Below are 20,840 nucleotides of genomic sequence, written 5' to 3' on the forward strand. Positions count from 1 at the left end.
AGCTGGGAAATATTATTTGTTTTTTCCTTATTTTGACGAGTTTATGTAATGATGTTTTTCCTTCTTTAAATATTTAGAATTCACTTGTTAAGCGAATTTGGGTCTGGACCTCTTTTCTGGGAAAGTTATTTTGGAGGGGAGTTTATCAATAATAGATTCAATTTCCAAAACAGGGAACTATTAAAATTTTCCAATTATTTCTGTCTATTTTAGTTACATTTTTAGAAGAAATTCATCCATTTCATCTAATTGTCAAATTTACCAGGCATGTAATTTTACATAGTATATTCTTTTTTTTTTTTTTAAAGATTTTATTTATTTATTTGACAGACAGAAATCACAAGTAGGCAGAGAGGCAGGCAGAGAGAGAAGAAGGGAAGCAGGCTCCCTGCTGAGCAGAGAGCCCGATGCGGGACTCGATCCCAGGACACTGAGATCATGACCTGAGCCGAAGGCAGCGGCTTAACCCACTGAGCCACCCAGGCACCCTACATAGTATATTCTTATTACCCTTTTTTTTTGTCTGTAACATCCTTAGAGATGTCCCCTTTTATTATGGATAGTTTTTCCTCCTTTTTTCTTTCTTAGTCTTATTAGTGAATCATCTAGTTTAGTAATCTAGTTAAAGAACCAATTTTTGGCTGCATTAATTTTTATTGCCAATTTTTAAAATTTATAATTATTTTCTCCCATCTTTTAAATTTTCCTTTATTTTACTTTTTGAGATTTGGTGTCCTTTTTGATATAAAAACTTTGACTATTGATTTTCAAACTTTATTCTTTCCTAACAAATCCATTTAAAGCTATATTTTAACCTTAAAAACTGCTCTAGTTATTTCTTTTCGTCTTTATTGTATATTCATTACCATAGAGTTCAAAAGCCTTTTTAAACTTTCTTTATGATTACTACTGTGACCCATGTGTTATTTAGAAGTTATTGCCTCGTTTCAAGCATTAAGAATTTCTAAGGTATCTTTTGTTTTTGATTTCTATCTTCATTCCACTGTAGTTAGAATCTTTGAAATTTATTGAAGACTTGATCAGCATAAAGATAATTTAGTAAATATTCTATGTGCAATTTGAAAGAATATTCATTCTGTTGTTATGAGGTATGATGTTTTATGTATTAAAATTATTTTGTTGATTGAATTTATCATTTTTTATCCATTTTTCAACTATTGTTCTGTCAACTATTGGCTAAGTTGTTTGTGTCTTTCACTATGATTGAAATTTTCTCTACTTTTAATTTCATTTTAGACCTAATCTATTTTTGTATAGATGCTTTTTGTTGCATAAAAATTTAGAGCTGATATGTATCCCCAATGGATTGATTACCTTATCATATTTAAATGCTTCTCCAGTAACCCTGGTTTCTTTAGAATCTACTTCCTGTTATAAAAATCCACACAAACTTTCTTGTGTAAGCATTTGCAAACTTTTATTAGTCTTTTTACTTTAGCTTCTTATGTCTTTATGTATAGAATAGTAATGGTTGGATTTTTTTTATCCAATTAGATAACTAAGGCTTCAATATGAATATTTAATTCATTTGCATTTAGTGTAAAACTAGTATAATTGGGATTACATCTGCCATCTTATTGTGGTTCTGTTACAGTTGATTCTCATTATTTGCTGATACCATATTTGCAAATTCACCTACTGACTAAATTTATTTGTAACCCCAAAATCAACATGGCAATTTCATGGTTATTCATGGACATGCACAGCATGGTGAAAAATTTGAGTAGATCTATGCACACATTCCTGAGGTCAAAAAAGGTGATGTTCTGGCTTCTTCTTTTAGCTCTCATACTGTAAATACATGTCTTTTTGTAATCTATTTAATGTCATGTTTTCCACATTTTTTTTACTTTTGTTGGTGACTTTGCTGTTTAAAATGGTCCCCAAGTGTAGTCCCAAAGTGTTGTCTAGTGTTTCTAAGGGCAAAAAGTAGCTAAATTTCTGGATTCATGAGATTATGAGTGAATTTTGGAAAAAAAAAAACCATAAGGATAGTATTATTGCAAGACTGAAAGCTGAAGACTGTGGTCGAGTTACCCAGGGTCAGGAAAATGTGAAACCCTTCTCAGTTGATGCTAGCTGGCTTACATGTTTCAGAAGGTGATATGGTATGGAAAAGGTAAACTTGTAAGTAAACAAGGCAAGTTGTAATCAGGGACTGTAGAAAAAATTTTAAAATACCTGCTAAATGTTATAAGGAAAAGAATTTATGGAAGAGGAGCTTCTTAAAGCTTATGAGAATGATTTGTTTTACAAGGACATTGGCAACAAACCTACGTAAAGCAAATGGTGTTTTTGTTGACAAAAATGGAGGCTTGTGGGAACTAAACTCTTAATTTCCCATAGGAGTTCAGTGTTCATAGTGATTTTATGTAACATATCTACTATGAATTAACAAGAACTGATGTATTTGTCTTGTTTTCTCTCTGAAATCTATTGATTTTGTATGTTTATTTTATATCTTCTAATATACTAACTTATTATTTGTAGTATTTTTTTCATTTATTATTTTTGAGTTATTCAGATATACAAACATACCATCTTTAAGTAGATACAGTTATATTCTTTTTCTTTTTGGTGTGTACTTTCTCTTACTTAATTATCTTAATTTTAAAAATTTCTTAGTACCTCCAAGACAATTTTAATGGTAACCAAAATAATGGGTATCTTTTCCTTGTTTCTGAATCTAATGGGAATTTCTCCAATATTTAGCACTAAGTAAATTGCAAACTTTGGGGCAAGTATATGTTTTATTGTATTTGAAAAATACCCATTAATTTCTATCTTATCATGGATGAGGGTTCAGTATTGTCATGTGACTTTTTGGCATCTGGGGAGATGATATTATAGTTTTCTCATGCTTATTGATATGATGAATTATATTAAAGGGCTTTCTAATATTGAACTGCTTTACATCCTAAGAGTGATCTCCATTGGTCATTATACACACACACACAAACACATACACACACATAGTTTTTGTGGGAAAATACACAAAACATTAAATTTACCATCTTAACCATTTATAAGTGTACATAGAGTTTAGAGGCCATAAATACACTCATGTTGTTTTGCAACCATCACCATTACCCATCCCCATAACTCTTTTGAAAAACTAAATCTGTACTTATTAAACAACTTCCCATACTCCCCTTCCTCCAGTCCCTGACAACCACCATTACCATTTTTGTCTTTATGATTTTAACTACTCCAAGTACATCAAGTAGAATCATAAAGAATTTCTCTTTTTGTGACTGACTTATTTCAGTCATAATGTCAATTTTCACCATGTAGTAGCTTACTGCCGAATTTCCTTTATTTTTAAGGCTGGATCACTTTCTTTCTTTTTTTTTTTAAGGATTTATTTATTTATTGTGTGTTTGAGAGAGAGAGAGCACATGAGCAGAGGGGAGGAGCAGAAAAAGAGGAAGAAGCAGACTCCCCACTGAGCAGGGAGCCTGATGCTGGGCTCCATCCCAGGAGCCTGAGATCCTGACCTGAGTGGAAGGCAGACACTTAACTGACTGAATCATCCAGGTGCCCTAAGGCTGAATCACTTTCTATTATATGTATATGACACATTTTGCTTATCCATTCCTCAGTCAATAAGCACTTGGGTTGTTTCCATGTTTTACTACTGTGAATAATGCTGCTATGAATATGCATGGACAAATATCTCTTAGAGATCATGCTTTTAATGATTTGGGGTATCCAGAAGTGGAATTGCTGGGTTTTACAATAACTCTATTTTTAACTTTTTTGGGAACTGCCACACTATTTTCCACAGGAGCTATAACATTTTACATTCCCAACAATCGTGCAGAAGTATTCTGATTTCTTCATGTTATATTATTTTTAATGGAAAGTTGGATTCTTTTTTAAAGATATTTGAATCTAGGTTTATAAGTGAAATTCATCTGTAGAATTTTGTGCAATTTGTTTTCATTTTTGATTTTTAAAAATTTTTAAAATTATTTACTTATTTTAGAAAGAAAGAGAGGGGAAGGGGCAAAAGGAGAGAGCCTCAAACAGACTCCACACTGAATGCAGAGTCCAACACTGCGCTTGATCTCACAACTCTGGGATCATGACCTGAGTCATGAGAGTCATGGGAATCAAGAGTCAGACACTTAAGCAACTGTGCCACCCAGGCCCCCCTTATTTTCATATTTTAGTACCAATGCTATACTCATTCCTTTCAGGAAAAGAACTTACAAGCTTTGTATATTTTCAGTGGTCTGGAATAACTTAAATATTATTACTTGGTGCTTCAAGTTTAAGTAGAAATTCATTATGAAGTCATCTGGTTTTTTGTAGGGACATCATTTTTTTGTAGGGACATATTTAAAACTTTTCTCTATTCTTCAGTGGAAAATGATCTCTCTAGACTGTCCATCTATATTGGGGACAATTTTGGTAAATGGTATTTTCCTATAAAGTTATTTTTTAAATGTTTTTAGATGTATAGACAGAGAGTTGTCAAAATAGTCTCAAGTTTTAACTTTTTTTTAATTTTGTAATTATTTACCTTTATCATTTATTACGGTATTTATATTTTCTCTTTAAAAAAGAAAAGTGGGTTTTTCAGTAATTTGTCAATGTGTCAATTTTGCTGATTTTTCTTCCAAAGACCCAGTATTTTTATTTCATCATAGGTTCTATTATTTGCTTTCTATCTCATCATTGTTTGTTTTTTTCTTTATTATTTCTTTCCTTTACTTTTTTCCTGTTTACTTTGAATCTTTTTTATAGCTTTTTGAATTGCACATTTAACCTATTTTCAATGGATTTTTTGGTAATCAATTACAAATATTTAATAGTGAGAATTTCCCTTGCAGCTGTGCTTTGACAATGTTTTTTTCAATTCTGATGTGTAACACTGTCATTGTTATTTTCTATAAACTCTGATAATTTTGTATTGTAAATCTTTTTCACCCAAGAATTGCTTAACATTATATAGTTTAATGACCAAGTGTAAAAAAAGCTTTTAAAAAGAAGTTTTTTTTAACTTGTTTCTAGTTTTGTTGCATTGTGGTCAGAGAACAATATTTGTACAAATACTGTAGTTTGCTTACTATGTGATCAATTTTTGTGAATTTTCCATTTTGTTTTGGAAAACATGTATCCTCTTTCATAGAATTCATAGTTCAGTTTACATATATAGTATTTATCTTATTGATTATATCTTATTGATTATATCCTAATTTTTTACTGCTCTATCTTGGGTTAAGAGAGGAGGGTTAAGATTTTCCATTATTAGTGTATTTCTGACTATTTCTTCTTTAATCTCATGTAGTTTCTGCTTTGTGAAGGTGGTTGATGTGCCATTGGGTGCATAAATATCAGTAGCTGTTACGGATCTTCATTATGATTCCTAACACTTAAGATTTCAAAGTGTTCTTCTTTTCTTTACTTAATATTTTTTGCTTGAGATTTACCTTCTGATCGCAAAAGCACAGCTCTGCTTTCTTTCTTTCTTTCTTTCTTTCTTTCTTTCTTTCTTTCTTTCTATTTTTTAAAGAGAGAACACAAGCCGGGGGAGGTGCAGGCAGAGGAAGAAGCAGGCTCCCAGTTGAGCAAGGAGCCCAATGTGAGACTCAAGCCCATGACCCTGGATCATGACCTGAGGCGAAGGCAGACACCCAACCGACTGAGCCACCCAGGTGCCCCTCTGCTTTCTTTTATATCTGCTTGGTTAATTTCAACCAGAATCCTTTACTCCTTGATCCCCATTATTTAATTTTGGTTTTATAATTAAAGATGTAGAATGTTTATAGGAGTTTTATCTGAATATTCTCCAAAAATTTCTTGGGTATTTTCCTTTTATCATATTGAATTCAGAGGGAGTCCAGGGTTTTGTAAACCTGCCTGGACTTAAGTTAGGCCAACAAAACCCCAAACTACAAAGGTGACACTCACTAAAATAAGACTTGAGCATGAACCCCTGACTGTGGTAATATGCCTTTCGATTTTAATTCCCTACATAATATTCATTTTTTCCCCTTTTCCTAATAAATATATTCCTGATTCTGCATGCTGCTGAAAGATAGCATTTCCCAGCCTCCCTTCTAGCCAGGATGTAGTCATGGGGCACATTATCTGGCTAGCAAGACATGATTAAAAAGCTGAGGATTTCTGAGAATGTTTCACTTTTTCAAAATTGTGCATTCTGTTCTTGATTGTTAATTCTCGTTTTCTATATATCTTATTCTTGTTTCCTTCCTCTTTCTCCTCCTACTCTTTTTTTCTTCTTCATTTTCATCTTCCATAGAAAATGAACAGGAAACGGAGATGGAACAGTCATTTTTCAATCTTAAGGTGACCATGGGAAGAAAACCATTTGTTAATGATGGCAAATCTGGAGGATAAATACCATGTGTTATTACTAACATGTTTACTTTTGGACTCCCTGCCTCTGGACTTCTTGATTTGTAAAAAAGTATAAACACCCATGTAGCTAATTCCCTGTGATTGGGTTTGCATTACATACACTTAAACATATATATAACTAATAAATTCAACTTCATTTCTACACTTACATGGCTTCTTCCTTAGCTTTATTTCCCATTGTCATCCCTTAGTTTGCCTCTTGAACTTAAGGGAAAATTAATTTTCTCTGCTTTTGACTTTTTTTTTTTAAGATTTTATTTATTTATTTGACAGAGAGAAATCACAAGTAGGCAGAGAGGCAGGCAGAGAGAGAGGAGGAAGCAGGCTCCCCGCTGAGCAGAAAGCCTGATGTGGGGCTCGAACCCAGGACCTGGGATCATGACCTGAGCCGAAGGCAGAGGCTTAACCCACTGAGCCACCCAGGCGCCCCTCTGCCTTTGACTTTTAACATTCCTTTGGGCTTGACTCACATTCTGTCTTATCCTCCCCTTTTCCATTCAACTCAACCACATGCCAATTTTCTTAGTTGACTATTTCTCCTTTGTAGGACATACCATGGTTCTGAAGGCTGCCACTTAACTGGAACATACAGAGATGTTCTCAAGCTTTTGACTCTAATCTAATGAGAATACAGTTTCTGAACCAAATTTCAGTTCCAAATGGAGCCTTTTAAGTCATCATGGGTACATTGGTTCTGGAGTGGTAAAGACCACAATTTGCATACAAGAAATCATGGTAGACATCTCCGCATCAGGCCCACAGGCACTCTCAATGCCCCAAGAGTTAAATCCACACCTTGTTCAACTCTATGTCTGGTCCCTGGTATGTGTTCCCTAATGCAGTGTGTGGGAGAGTCAGCTCTGCTAAATGGAGCGCTCAGAAAATCAGACCAGGGTTTATGAGCAAGAGAGAAATCACAAACTTGAGCTGTAGCGCCACCTTTTGGAAAACAAAAGATAGGTTTCCAGTAGCCCACACCGTGCATAAGAACCAAAGACAAAAGCTTAAGAATTCTTCCATGAGAGGAAGTAAGAAGTGTGGAGTAGGTCTAACTATAGAAGGTCAGAGAAACCTCTCATAATAACAGGACCACGAACAATATATCCCATCTGAAGGCAACTAGTAAAAATTTGAGAAGGTGTCTACTACCGCGAATGTGAAAGCAGCAATACAAAACTCTAAAAGCATGAAGCATCAAGGACACATATCATCACTGAAAGATAATCTTCCAGTTGTTGAGAACTCAAAGACACAGAATTTTGCAATCTAGCTGATAAATAATTCTAAATTGCTGTTTTGAGGTAACTCAACAAGCTGCAAGAAAACATGAAAAGATAATTCAACAAAATCAGGAAAGCAACATATGAACAAATTGAGGAATTTAGCAAAGAGATCAAAATCATAAAAGGCCAAAACACAAATTCTAGAGCTGAAAAAAATCAGCTAATGAAATGAAAAATAATACAATAGAAAGTATCTACCGAAATGTAACTATTACAGTTTGCTAACAAATACAAAATATAAAGAAGGTAAATTGTGACATCAAAGATATAAAAGGGGAGGAGAAAGGGTAGAGCTTTTGTATGCCATTGAAGTTAGGTCACTATCAAGTTAAAATGGACTGTTTTATCTATGAGATGTTTTCAGGTGAGCCTTCTGTTAACCACAAAGCAAAAACCTACAGTAGATTCACAAAAGATAAAAAAAGGGGAATCAGAACAGAAAAAAAAGCTGAGCCCTGTCTAATCCAGAATGGCTATGCTGATCTTTGTTGTTGAAGGAAATGGGTATCCAGGTACCTGTGTAGCTCCAAAGGATGGACTGGAATCTGGACTTCAGCCAGAGCCTTAGACGGGACACTAAGGTTTCAATGCCATGTGTTGGCAAAATGTTTGGTGCTCCACAAGTTTTACCTAAAGCTACCAGAACTGTTAACATAACAGAAATGTCAGTAAAGACTAATGGGCCCCTCAAACAGACAAGACAGTCTTCTCTGTGAAACAGGATCAGGAAAAAGCAAGAAGCTCTGTTCCTGCCTTGGATGATGCTGATCCAGAAATTGAAAAATTCATTCCCTTAAATCCTCTAGATTTTGAGAGTTTTGACCTGACTGAAGAATATGAGATGGCACAGCTCCCCTTGAATAGAGTGCCTCGCATAAGCCTTGATGAGAAAAGGAAACTTGAAAAACTGTTATGTCTGGCTCCTCTTCCCCTCCAAAAATGCCCTCTTCACTGTGGAATTAGAATCTGCTGTAGCCTCCTTCAAGCATTCTGTGGGCTCTGGATGTCAAATTGGCACCCCCTTGTTATGACTTAAATATTTAAGTTTCTTAGCACTTTATAGTGCGTGTGTGTGTGTGTTTATACTAATAGAGCCATTCTGTGTTTAACAGAAAAAAAATGGAAAATCACCAATTAACGAAGGGAAGCAGAAACAGAGGGATAAAAAATAATTGAACTACAAGACAGCCAGGAAATGATGAATAAGATGGCATTAGTAAGTTTCTACATAGCAACAATTACTCTAAATGTAAATGGATTGAATTCACCAATCAAAAGGCATGGAGTAGTTGTAATGTATAAAAAACAAGACCTAACTATATGTTGCCAATGAGAGACTCATTTCAACTTTGAGGACTCACATAGGTTCAAACTGAAGGAATGGAAAAAGATGTTCTGTTCAAGTGGTATCCAAAAGAAGGTGGGAGGGTAGCTATATTTACATCAGAAAAAATACACTTTAAGCCAAGAGAGAAAGAAGGCCATTAAAGAATAATAAAGGGGTCAATTCATTGAAAAGATATAATAGTCATAAATATACACACACCCGACATAGGAGATCCTAAATATATTAAGCAAATGCTAACATATCTAAAGGTAGAAATAGACAATGATGTAGTCATAGCAGGGGACATAATACCCAAGTTTCAGCTATGGACAGATTATCCAGACATATAATATCAACTAGAAAATGTTAAACTTGAACCATACATTAAACTAAATTGACCTAAGACATTTCTAGAACATCCCATCCAACAGAAGCTGAATACACATTCTTAAGTGCATATAGAACATTTTCCAGAACAGGTCATATAATAGGCCACAAAACAGATCTCAGCAAATTTAAGAAGGCCAAAATCATATCAACTATCAACTATCCTTTCTGGCTTGAAGCTGAAAATCAATAACAAAAGGAAAGCTGAAAAATTTACAAGTATGTAGAAACTAAACCACACATTCCTGAACAACTAATAGATCAAAGAAGAAATCAAAAAGGAAATTACAAAAAAAAAAATCATGAAACAAATGAAAATGGAAACACAGCACACCAAAATGCATGAGAGGCTGCAAAAGCAGTTCTTAGAGGGAAGGATAAAGTGACAAATGTTTGTACTGAGGAAATCAAAAGATCTCAAATAAATAACCCTAACTTTACATCTCAGGATCTGGAAAAACAAGAACAAAGTACGCCCAAAGTTGGCAGGAGTAAGGAAATAACAAAGATCAGAGTGGTAATAAGTGAAATAGAGACCAGAAAAACAATGGAAGGATCAACAAAACTAAGAGCTGTTTTGTTTTCTTTTTTAAGATAAACAAAAATGACTAAAAGTATGTGATTCCTTAGAAGGAGGCAGTTGGTACTTATGTCCAGAAGAGATTTGTCTTGTAGGTTTAATATTGCCCGATGATCTATTTTTTAAAAAGTAAGCCAGAAGTGGACATGTTTATATAGAAATACAATGATTTTTCAGTGTTGGCCTAAAATTGTAAAGCACCATGCAGCCATTCAAATCATCAAGCCATGTCTGGGCACTAGATTTCGCTCATGGGCTATGAGCTTAGGAAGAAGAGGTGTTTGAGGGGAGTGGGGTCACGAAGAAGAGAGAAAACAGAACATAGTGAAGAAGCTTGAAAATTTTATTTATCTACCTTCGATATAGTGAAGGCAGAGCATTTTTATGACAAATATTTCAAGAGGAATGTCTCTTCCCAGTTTTACCACTGTGACTACTAGTCCTCCCTTATTCTACCATTAAAATGCAGATATATTATGATTAAAATAATTTATATGTACAAATTAGACCACAGAAAAATAATTTCATTGCTAATGTAAGCAGTTTAGGGAACTTCATCCAAAATAAGAAAATGAGAGAATTTTGCATTTTCATATTTTAAAGTTGGTATTTTAGCAATATTTTGACAATGGTTATTCCATGTACAATCTTTGGCTACACAACATTAAAAGAAAATTTATTTATTTATTGGCATGCAAAGCAATATGGTTTCAGAATACATGTCTTAAATTTACAGAACTTGAAATTTCAAATATCCCACGTGGCTGGCTGGTGATATGAAGATGATCTTGAAGAGTATTGTACTTACTTCCTAGGAATTAAAAAAAAAAATGGCAGTGATTTAGCACAGCTCTAATACCGAGATGATAAAGTTAATTTATCCAAGAAGTAGTTCAGTGATTTGTTTTGATAAAACTTGTTCATCAATCTTTTCATCTTACAAAGCCCTTGGTCTTTTGAACTCTTCAAACATTTGCAATCAGAGATGACTTATCCTAAAATTCTCTTATCAAGAAATATAAAGTTTATGAATAATTATAAAAAGCAATCATAACCTATCAAGATAAGTGGTTAAGTTTTGGTGTTCAGATTTTTACAACAATGTTTACTATATTCAGTATCTAATACTGTGTGTACTGGTTTTTTACTTAGTGCTAAAGTGTCTATATAGAGATAGTGATTTTTGATGTGACATTAATATGTGAATGACTAAACACATCCGTGTTTTATTCATATCTGTGTTCCTAATGGCTTGTCCTTTGTTGAAACTCAGGAAATGTTTTTGGAATAGATGGGTGAATGGAGAAGACTGTAATGGTCAAAAATGAGTATAATAATATTTTCTTTAATGATTCCTAATTTTGATTCTATACCAAGAGACAAAATAAAGACTCTCTCCCTGATAGAGAGAACAACCTGTAGCCTGTATGATAATATTTATGGAAGTTTTGGTGGTTTTCAGAAACAGCTAAAATACAGTTACCTCTCAGTGATTTTGGTCTGAAGCAGCCAGTTTATAAAGTCCCGGGTGGCAAGATCATCAAGAACCGTGTTCATCTCATCAGAGAATGAGCCGTCGGCGTGTCTGCGGCGTAATTCTTCAACAATGGCGACTTCTTCTGGGAAACTGAGAAAAAAAGGTTCAAATGAGGACTTGGTTAAATGTTTTAAGTAAGTCCTTACTGATTGCCTATCCTTGGTAACTCTAGTGAGGATCCCAGAGAAACAGTTTCTATTTCCAGGGACCTATTAAGAAAAAGCCTCACAGAAACCTGCATGTGGGAAAGGGAATGATTTAGGTAGGAAAGAGTAGGGCTAGGATGGGAAATCAAACCTGTGTAACTTCATGCCCTTTTCAATATTCCAGGCTACTTTGAAGATTTTAGTGTACTGGCAACACAGATGTTATTACTGAGACTTAATTTGTCTATAACTAAAAAAAATGTGTTCTGTCCCCTAAAACTAGTGATTATTTTGAACAGCCTTGCAAAGTGCAGTATGAAGGGATTAAAACTTAGTCTATGCAACGTTTTCTTTTTGAATGGTTTAGTAAAGCAGAATTTTTGGCATTACTTTAAAACACTATAAAATATCCACAATTATAAGTGACTATTTACCGTGAGTTTTATCAGTTTGATCACTCATGTTTTAAAAGTCAGTGACAATACTAGTTTCCTTCTGTCTACGATCTCTTTAAGTCTCAGTGAGCTTGTTTTAAATCTCACTAAAAAAAAAAAAAAAAGAGTTGAACATGAATTTCCTGCCTCTCATATTTCAAATGTCAATCAAAATGATCAGGAGAAAATGAGATGGTTCAGGAATCTGTTTGGTTGTGGTAAGTTCCAAGAAAGTCCCAAAAGGCTTTAGCTTCATTTTCAACTTTGACAATTTAGTGGTTGTCTATATGACAGCCCTATTAAAAAATGGGCATATCGTTAAATCTATGGGTGTTTCCACCTATCTGTATATTGAGTGGTGTTTCATTACATGTCTTAAGTTTTGTTCCTTTTCATCTTCATCATGTTTTTACCTGAATCCTGACACACACGTATATGGGATCCCACCTGTAAATATTTACAGTCAGACTTTCAGGTTTCAGCACTATGTCTTCTCTTTCCTTATCTCTGGTTTTCCTGAGACAGTTCAAGTTTAAGCTTGTTGTCCTGGTACAGTTACCAAAAACATTCTCTTTGCTATCAAGAGTGTTCTGGGTTAACCAATGAATACCCTATATATACTAGAATATACTAGAGGATGATTATTAATTATAAATATTATTAACACTTGCTATAAAAAAATAAAACAGAATAGACTTTTGTAGACTGTCTCCCACCAATTCAAGTTATCTCCTCACTTTGTGAGACTATACTAATTGCTTCTGTAATCCAGATCCATATATAGATAAGTGTAGTTTAAGTTTTCAGCATCATGCAAAAAAAAAAAAAAATGTTAAATAAGAATGTACAGACTTACTCTCGCCTTCCCCGGCCTTTCACCAGCCAAGCAATGAATTCCTTGGCAGCTTGGCCTTCCAAATAAGAACTTACATCACTGGTAAAGGTCCCTTCAGCATGTCTCTCAAATTCATCATGACGTTTGGCAATGTTATTCCTGAAAGAAATGTGAAAGTTAAGTTGAAGATCTGTCTCTTTAGCAATATGGTTCTCACCTTTAAGCAGTGCAGCACTGGGTTCGGGATCCTATGTAGAAGGGGCTTAGGAAGATTTGGGAGATGAGGGTGGCCAGGGGATCATTCTGAAGCTACATTAATTATCTGGATCCAAGGTTGATGGGAGAGGGCTAGTAACAACCAAGGCAGGCTAAACCCCATCCTCTCTACCCAGCACACCCGTTTTCACCTCCCCTGTTTGTCTGTGCCATTGATCATTAAGCTGTGTTTACTTCAGTCTCAATATATGTTGGGCTCTGCACTGTGCTGTGCTACTTGCAAGCAAGGCAGCTGTTTGTTATTAGTCCAAAAAGGGTCAAAGTTAATGAGATGGTGCAAAGGAAAGCAAAGGATTATCTCAAAATATCATCAAAATGACCACATGATAATGGATTAAAGGAAATGTGTGATGGGCCAGTCATGAGGAAAGCTAAGAAGAGGACTCCATTTCACCCTCCAAGGGTGTACAGAGCCCTTTGTGCAAACGGGGACAAGCTGCCCTCAGTTTCCCCTACATATATTGTTCCAGAAGGTTGATCTTAAACACACAACAGAAATCACCTGACAAAAAAATTGTTTTCCGTTAGTTTACCACGTTGTGGCATTCCCTTCCTAGAATTGAGGACACTTGTTTTCATTTTCTCAAATTTGTGATTTCCCACATTTTACCAATGGCCTCATCTGTAGCCCTTGGCAGAGACTTCTCCCAGTGTCTGCTCTGGCCGTGACCGCCATCTTCCCTGCAGCTGCAACTTCCACTTTAAGACCTTTAGGTCAACCACTCTGCCACTCCTGTTTCTCCTGCTGGCTCTGTTCACTCTCTTGCTCTCACTTCCTCTCTCCCTTCTCTATTCTATCCAGACAAATCTATGCCCTTTTCCTGATTTTTAGATTCCTTCAGCTACTTTGTATGCATAACTCCCTTCCCCTTGTGGGCCACCCTCCAAAGAAATTGTGAAATTCCACCATCTCTGTGAAACCCTTGCGGATGATTTCCTCCAGTAGCCTAGATGTAGCAAAAAACCCAACACTGTCAAAGAAAATCCAACATTAAAATGTATGCCTTACGATAGGCTTGTGTTCTTATTTGCCTTCTTCTCTCTTTATGCTGTGCAGCTAGGCTGTAATTTTAAATGTGTATCTTGGATTGTATTCTATAAGAAAAAGACTGCATCTGTTTCCATTCCTTACCATGATAACTTGGCTAGAGGATACTTTTAATGTGATCACAGTCATGAGTTTGAACCCTACAAGGGAATGTTGAATTTGCTCTATCCTTTGGTCAGAAATTAGAATCCTAACCTTTAGGTCCACAAAGGTCAACTTTCGATTTTAAAGGGAAATGGGTCAAGACACAGTTGGGAATATCATTTAAAATCTATGTCCCATTGGAGGGTAGGTAAGATAATTGAAGGGGTGGGGTGGGGAGGGCATTCAGAGGAGTAATACAAAGGATAGCATAACCAACCTTGAAAATCATCAAAATTGGAAGAGTTTATGGGCATGCTCTGATGAGCATGATAAAAAAAAAAGAAGAAGAAGAAGAAGAAGAAGAAGAAGAAGTCAGGAGAAATTTTAGACATATTTATGTAATACATTTGTGTGCAACTTTTGGACCAGGTTCAGATCCTTACTTGTTTCTCTTGGTGCTCATCAACCACTGCACGAAATCTTGGGCACGCCTGGAGTCCAGATACTTGCTATAGTCACTGGTGAATGTGCCCTGGGAATGGCGCTTGTCTTCACTCATCTGATCTGGATCATTGAGCGGGTCTGTCTGAGGAGCTGGGAATGATCTGTGAAGAACAGTAATTGGTGCAAATAAATGTCTTCTCAAGAGTAGAATCCCTTGAACAGCATCTTCTTTACAAAATACTGCACTATATGAAGCTGGAAGGCAGGTGTCTTGAGAATTTCAGTGGGTAGTTCAGAGACACCTTTAGCTTGCCATGGGAATTCCACACTTCTATTGGAAATGAATATACTCTGATTCTGAATTCTAGTAGTAGATTTTTCAACTGGCTTCTCTTTTCTGAAATGGGATTAAAGAAATCTTTTTTTTCCCCCACTTAATGCATCTACTCATGTTTACACTAATAATGACAAAAGAGTTCAATGGCTTCAATATTTTAAAAGAGTAAAAAATTATACCTCATTTGTTGGACAAGCAGCAGATTTATGTCCCTAATTGTGTTTTTGGATATATTAATATAAATAAGTAGCTCAGTTACTGGTTATATGGTAGCTAATGGTGGAAGAAAGACAAACACACACACACAAAAATAAGACAAGAAAAGTGCACTTGGTAAATTGAAACTGTATGGTGGATAATATGCATGCCAGTAATCAACAGTTGGTTGGCATGGTAAATTTGGGGAAATACTCAATGTGATTAATACTCAGAAATAGAAATGAGTTACTATCTCTACCTGTCAAATTAGTAAAGATTAAATACTGGGGAGGATAGTGTGAGAGAAGTATTTCTATACTGCTGATGGGAGTGTGTATGTGTGTGACTTTTCTGGAAAGCAAGTTGGCAAGATAATATAAAAAATTTAGACTCATTCAAACCCTTTGACATAGTAATTCTACTACTGGAAATCTATCCTCAGAAAATAGTAAGAAATGTAGGGGGAAAATGTTATTTGCAGCATTCTTTGTGGGAAAATTTGAAGAATTCTTAAGTGTTCAATAAAGGAAGAATAACTAGATAAATGTTACACATTTATGAGATGAAATAGTATGCAGTCATTAAAGGGTCATACATTTAATAGATATTTTAATGACATAAGAAAGAATTGGCAATGTAATGAAAAAGAAAAAATAGAAAAAAAGCATAGTATCTGGGATATATGTATGTATAGTGCATAATATTTATGTGCACTGTATAGTGCACATAAAATACAGGAAAGTAATACACCAAATTTTAGAATTATGAGTAGTTTTCTCTGAATAGTGAAGTTCGAGTACTTGAAAAAATTTTTCACGTTTTTAAAAATTTTCTATCATGAACACATACGACTTTCACAATTAGCAACCAACCATTATTTTTTAAAAGGAGTAAAAGAGACACAAAGTTGGTACGAATAATTAAAATAATCTACTCTACAGTGTGTAATGAACAGATAGGATCAGCTGAAGATGTCAAAGAGCTATAATTTCCAGTGTAACAGATTTTCAACATTGACTACCCCTTTGGTTGTGAGATAGCACACACTCTGATCTATTCTGCAGAAAAGCCTTTATCACAATGATACTTCGAACATTTGGAAAACGTACAGAGTATTTTACTCAGACCTATTCACTAATCATAGCTTTTACGGGCTCTATTCTAACCATAATGTTACGTTAGTTCAAATCTAAGGATTTAATACCTGGATTTCTCCTCTGTGTCTTGAAGGGAACGTTGCCAGCTGCCTTGTACTAGCATTACAAACAATCCAGCCACAAAGTAAATGCTTTTCATTTTTGCTGCCTGTGGGAACACAGAGTCAGGGGCTTGGACTGGGGGACAGGGGGGAGACCACAAACGTATTTGAACCCATCAGATTAAATTAATTCGATTTTGACTAAGTAAATATTACAACTAAAAAGAATAAGCTAGTCACCAATTTTACTCTGACCATGTTCCCAGCTTAATTTCAAATAGTAGATTCTATTTTCCCCCAGATTTTGTTTGGTGACAAAAAGGATACAAAAGATATGTTCCACCCAATTAAAAAAAAAAAAAAAAAAAAGATGTGTACCACCAACTAAGCTTTTTCATTAGTGTAGGACACTTGTGTTAATGATTAGAAGGCTCATTTCCAGACTTGAAATTAAAAATGTCCATGATAAACATTTAAAATATCTACTGTAGATGATATGCTACATATGGTTAGCCTGAATGGCACCTTATCCATAATGCCACCCCCTTCACTATCAGTCTGGCTTTCAATTAATAGTCCTCCACTTCCAAGCATTTACATTATACTGCATTTCAACCATCTTAAAGCAGCCTCAGGCTACAACTTGGCATACCAGCTGTCGGTTCAGATGTATTATTCATTTATATTTTAAATAGTGTAACTTGGTCTAGACTTTGTAATTATAAAGCGGCCAACAGATTTGAGGTATTTTAGGGTGCTTTGACCTGTTCTAAATTAAAGGGAAAAATCATTTTAAAGACAAGCAATTTGCAACAAGAACTAATGCTTCTGGCAACTTGAACAATCACAACTAAGAAACTAAGAGATCACTGTCATAAAGAAAATTAATGCTTGCTTCTGAAGCCTTGGAAGTCCCCAGGTTGTTTTATAATTGGACTTAGTCCAGGACGTGTCATTCACTGCTACTGACACCCTAGGCCTGGTTGTACGATACACCTGTTTGCTTGTCTTCATAGCTCAAGCAGATGCTCTGTGAAGCCGCTGGATGCCAAGGACATGATGAGGCAGTGTGGATGGGTGGGGATCAATATGAATGCGGGGCAGTCGCGTGTCCCCACAGGGCAAGCTCCTCTATTTAACTGCATGAAAACTTTGAGTCTGATGTTTGTCTTGGAGTTCTCTCTGTTACTTTTGAGACGGACCGTGTCTACCTTGAGAAGTGGGGAATTCAATCCAAGTTTGATTATACTTATCCATAAATAATTTGAATGAGTATTTTTAGCACATGGCATTTGGTCTGAAAGAAAGATTTTACAAATATTATCATTTTAAACTATCAATCTTTTCTTGAACATTCTTGCCATATTTACTATCGTCTTTGGTGCTAAAACATGGAGACCATAGTACCTGCAATGGTATTTTTTTTCTTTCTTTGAAGTATTGTCTTTGTGGATTAAGAGGTCAGTTAGACAAAGCAACTAAATAGGAATTACATATTCATCAGTATTAAGTTACTAATTTGGCATTTTGCTCCGCTTCAGCTTACCTAGTTGGCAAACTTCGGAAACTTTATCACATATGCAGGTTGTGTCTTCTGGTTATAATTCTCAACTGTAAGTTCAGGCTTTGGGGAATTTTTAAAAAATTAAAGCAAGCATTTCTTTTTAGGGTTACCTTACTGTTAAAAAGTCAGTTTAGGGGGCACCTGGGTGGCTCAGTGGGTTAAAGCCTCTGCTTTCAGCTCAGGTCAGGATCTCAGGGTCCTGGGATTGAGCCCTGCATAGGGCTTTCTGCTCAGCAGGGAGCCTGCTTCCCTGTCTCTACCTGCCTTTCTGCCTATTTGTGATCTCTCTCTGTCAAATAAATGAATACAATCTTGAAAAAAAAAAAAAAGTCAGTTTAGTCCTAAATAATTCCTTCTACATAAAGTTGCAAAAGATTTGACAATATTTTCTAATATGTTCTATGGAGGCAGATTTAGAACAGGTGGGATTCTGCCACCATGGGAACTGACTGACCTAAAGAGAAGCAACAGTACAGAAGTGAATATGTGAAGTCCTATACAGACAATAAAATGAGTTCCACTGAAAAAGGAACTGCTTTTTAAAAATATCATTTCTTTTCATTTAGTGGAAGCCTACGGAATTGTGAAAATTTTAAGAATAAGATTGTTTGACTGCCACAACTGAGAAAGCTAGTATTTATGTCATTTTAGGTCAAGCTCCTACTCAATAAGAGAAGAATTTTAATCACCCCCCTTCCGGTAGCCTAAAGAGAGAATCTGCAGTTTTTAAAGACCCACACATTTCCAATCAAATTTAGAGGAAAATACCATAACAATAGCACTCTTTGTGTAGGAAGTCTTTTAGGAAGATAAACCCTAGACCTCGACAAGGTGACATTATGTTATATTCCCAAATACATTGGTATTGGAGGCCAAATAGATACTTTTCATACTGGTTGGTTCATTTCAAAAACACACCACTTCATCATTTTCTCCATTGAGGATCTTTGTAAAATTGTTCTTCATCCTTAAGAAGCTAAATAGGTACTTTAGAACATCTGTTTGTTTGTTTGTTTTTTCTAAAGAGATTTACTAAAATTTCATTTCAGAATGTGAACATTTTAGATATATTATTTATTATTGGTTTTTAATACATAGTAAGGAATTATTAATCAGTGGTTTTACTCAGTTCCATCCAAAGCCTTCCCAATAATTGACTATATTTTTCTTTGCACCAGATATGCTCTGTCTCATTTACAAAGAGCTGATTTCATGGACTTGGATTTTTTCTTTTTTGATAGACTTATCAGAAATTTGAATATTTGAAAGATGATGTTGATTCTGCTCTTTTAGAAAACCATAAGTTTTCATTGGTAAGGAGCAATTGCTGTTATAGCTTCTCTAATGGACACATTTCTGCTGAATTTAAAAGGCGCCTTCTGTTCAAAGTAGTATACACATTTATCAAACTCAAGGAAAATATTTATTTTTCAAAATGTTACCACTTATTTAAAAATGCAGTTCTCATAACAGTTAAATCTTATAACAAGGGCATTGATTCGAAATCTTTGTCTTTCTTTCTATTTTATATCTTTGCATGGAATTGTTATCCCATTCACTGTTCAGCTTCACTAGGTTGAATTAAATATACGTAAACGCATTTTATGTCACTTTTTCATCTCCATTCTGTCCCCATGAACTAATAGCAATAAGGCTTAAGATGAAAGAACAGGACTTCATTCATAATACTTTGCCCCCTTAAAAATACCTAACAGCACCTCAAGCAGGTTTTACAAGTCTTGCGGTCCCTCACTGGTCATCTTACCTTCTGACTGGAACAGAGCAGGTGGAGAGAGAGCAAGCCCCCTTTTCGGACCTCTGGATGTGCTTTGTCCTGAGCCCTGTACTTGTGCAGCCAAGCCCACTGGGTTTATATACTCTCAGCGTTGTTCAGACTCACAGATATTACGCTGACAATATAAATTTCTCATCTGTAAATAATGAGTTTTTGTTACAAACGATTTCACTCGCCCACACACTTTGCTCATCTGCATTCTATGCGTATGCTGGGTGGGGCCTCTGGGACCAGGAAACTTTTTATTTACTCTCCTGCTTCTTTTCATTGTTGTTGTTGTTGGGAATGGAAAAGGGCAATTTGGAAATTCACCCTTTACTCTCAGTCAGGCATGAAAATCACTTAAGTGCTCTAAAGTGAATTCTGATGCCGAAGACAAAAAAAAAAAAAAAAAAAAAGAAAAGAAAAGAAAAGGAAAAAAAAAAAAAAAACCCACCAAACATGGAAATTACATGGTTTATGGCTGATCTCACTCTGAGCAGGGCCTCACTGGAGGGTCTTACAAGTCCTTTCTTTTGCTGTCTAGTTATGAGACAGTTATCTGAATGCAATAACCAGTTCATTCTATCACCTACCCAAATAATAAATCATTCACTCAACACATACTCAATAAGAATCTTCTCATCCCCACCCTATGGAATTAATTTGTATTATTTTGGAGGGGAATTTTTAAAAATATCACTTAAGACCTAATGTGTCCTGTTGTAGCAAATTGGATTCAGGCAGAAAGGATAAAGCAAAATGAGGACTAAACATCCAAGATAGGTGATGATAATAAGACAGGAACTCATACTTCTTTTTTCTTATGATGGATACATAAAGACTAACTGTGTTGATAAGAGACCCTGACACTAATTCATAAAAGAACAAATTTGAGGAAAACTCTTGACATGAGATGCATACTGTCACATTTCCTGAGTTTTGTGATCTGCCACTTAGGACTCTAATGATCCATA

The 20,840-nt window shown here is 35.2% G+C and overlaps 1 protein-coding gene and 1 pseudogene across 2 annotated transcripts; one reads left to right on the forward strand and one right to left on the reverse strand.

Moving 5' to 3' along the window:
- The first annotated feature begins 8,163 nt into the window (after positions 1-8,163).
- LOC125096041 (securin-like) lies at positions 8,164-8,738 on the forward strand (annotated as a pseudogene).
- A 1,605-nt stretch (positions 8,739-10,343) lies between these two features.
- GCG (glucagon) lies at positions 10,344-19,928 on the reverse strand. Of its 2 annotated transcripts, XM_047722361.1 has the most exons (6): positions 19,855-19,928; positions 16,532-16,632; positions 14,792-14,953; positions 12,962-13,099; positions 11,472-11,615; positions 10,344-10,799 (listed from the first exon to the last, which is right to left on the reverse strand). In XM_047722361.1, the coding sequence occupies exons 2-6, from the start codon at positions 16,621-16,623 to the stop codon at positions 10,793-10,795; spliced, it is 543 nt and encodes a 180-aa protein (XP_047578317.1). In that variant the 5' UTR covers positions 16,624-16,632; positions 19,855-19,928; the 3' UTR covers positions 10,344-10,792. The 2 variants fall into 2 exon arrangements, with proteins under 2 accessions (XP_047578317.1, XP_047578318.1); XM_047722362.1 differs by lacking the exon at positions 10,344-10,799 and having other exon boundaries at positions 11,468-11,615.
- Positions 19,929-20,840: the final 912 nt, after the last annotated feature.

The sequence above is a fragment of the Lutra lutra genome, chromosome 3 (genome assembly GCF_902655055.1).
Source record: "Lutra lutra chromosome 3, mLutLut1.2, whole genome shotgun sequence".
NCBI classification, from domain to species: Eukaryota; Metazoa; Chordata; class Mammalia; order Carnivora; family Mustelidae; genus Lutra; species Lutra lutra.

What these genes read in the sequence shown, in the direction of transcription:
- GCG (XM_047722361.1), bottom strand. Translation starts at nt 16,623, where the DNA reads ATGAAAAGCATTTACTTTGTGGCTGGATTGTTTGTAATGCTAGTACAA. An exon ending in GACACAGAGGAGAAATCCAG is followed by an intron (nt 14,954 to 16,531) that starts GTATTAAATCCT and finishes TGTTCTTCACAG; the next exon opens with ATCATTCCCAGCTCCTCAGA. An exon ending in ATGAGCACCAAGAGAAACAA is followed by an intron (nt 13,100 to 14,791) that starts GTAAGGATCTGA and finishes CATTTCTTTCAG; the next exon opens with GAATAACATTGCCAAACGTC.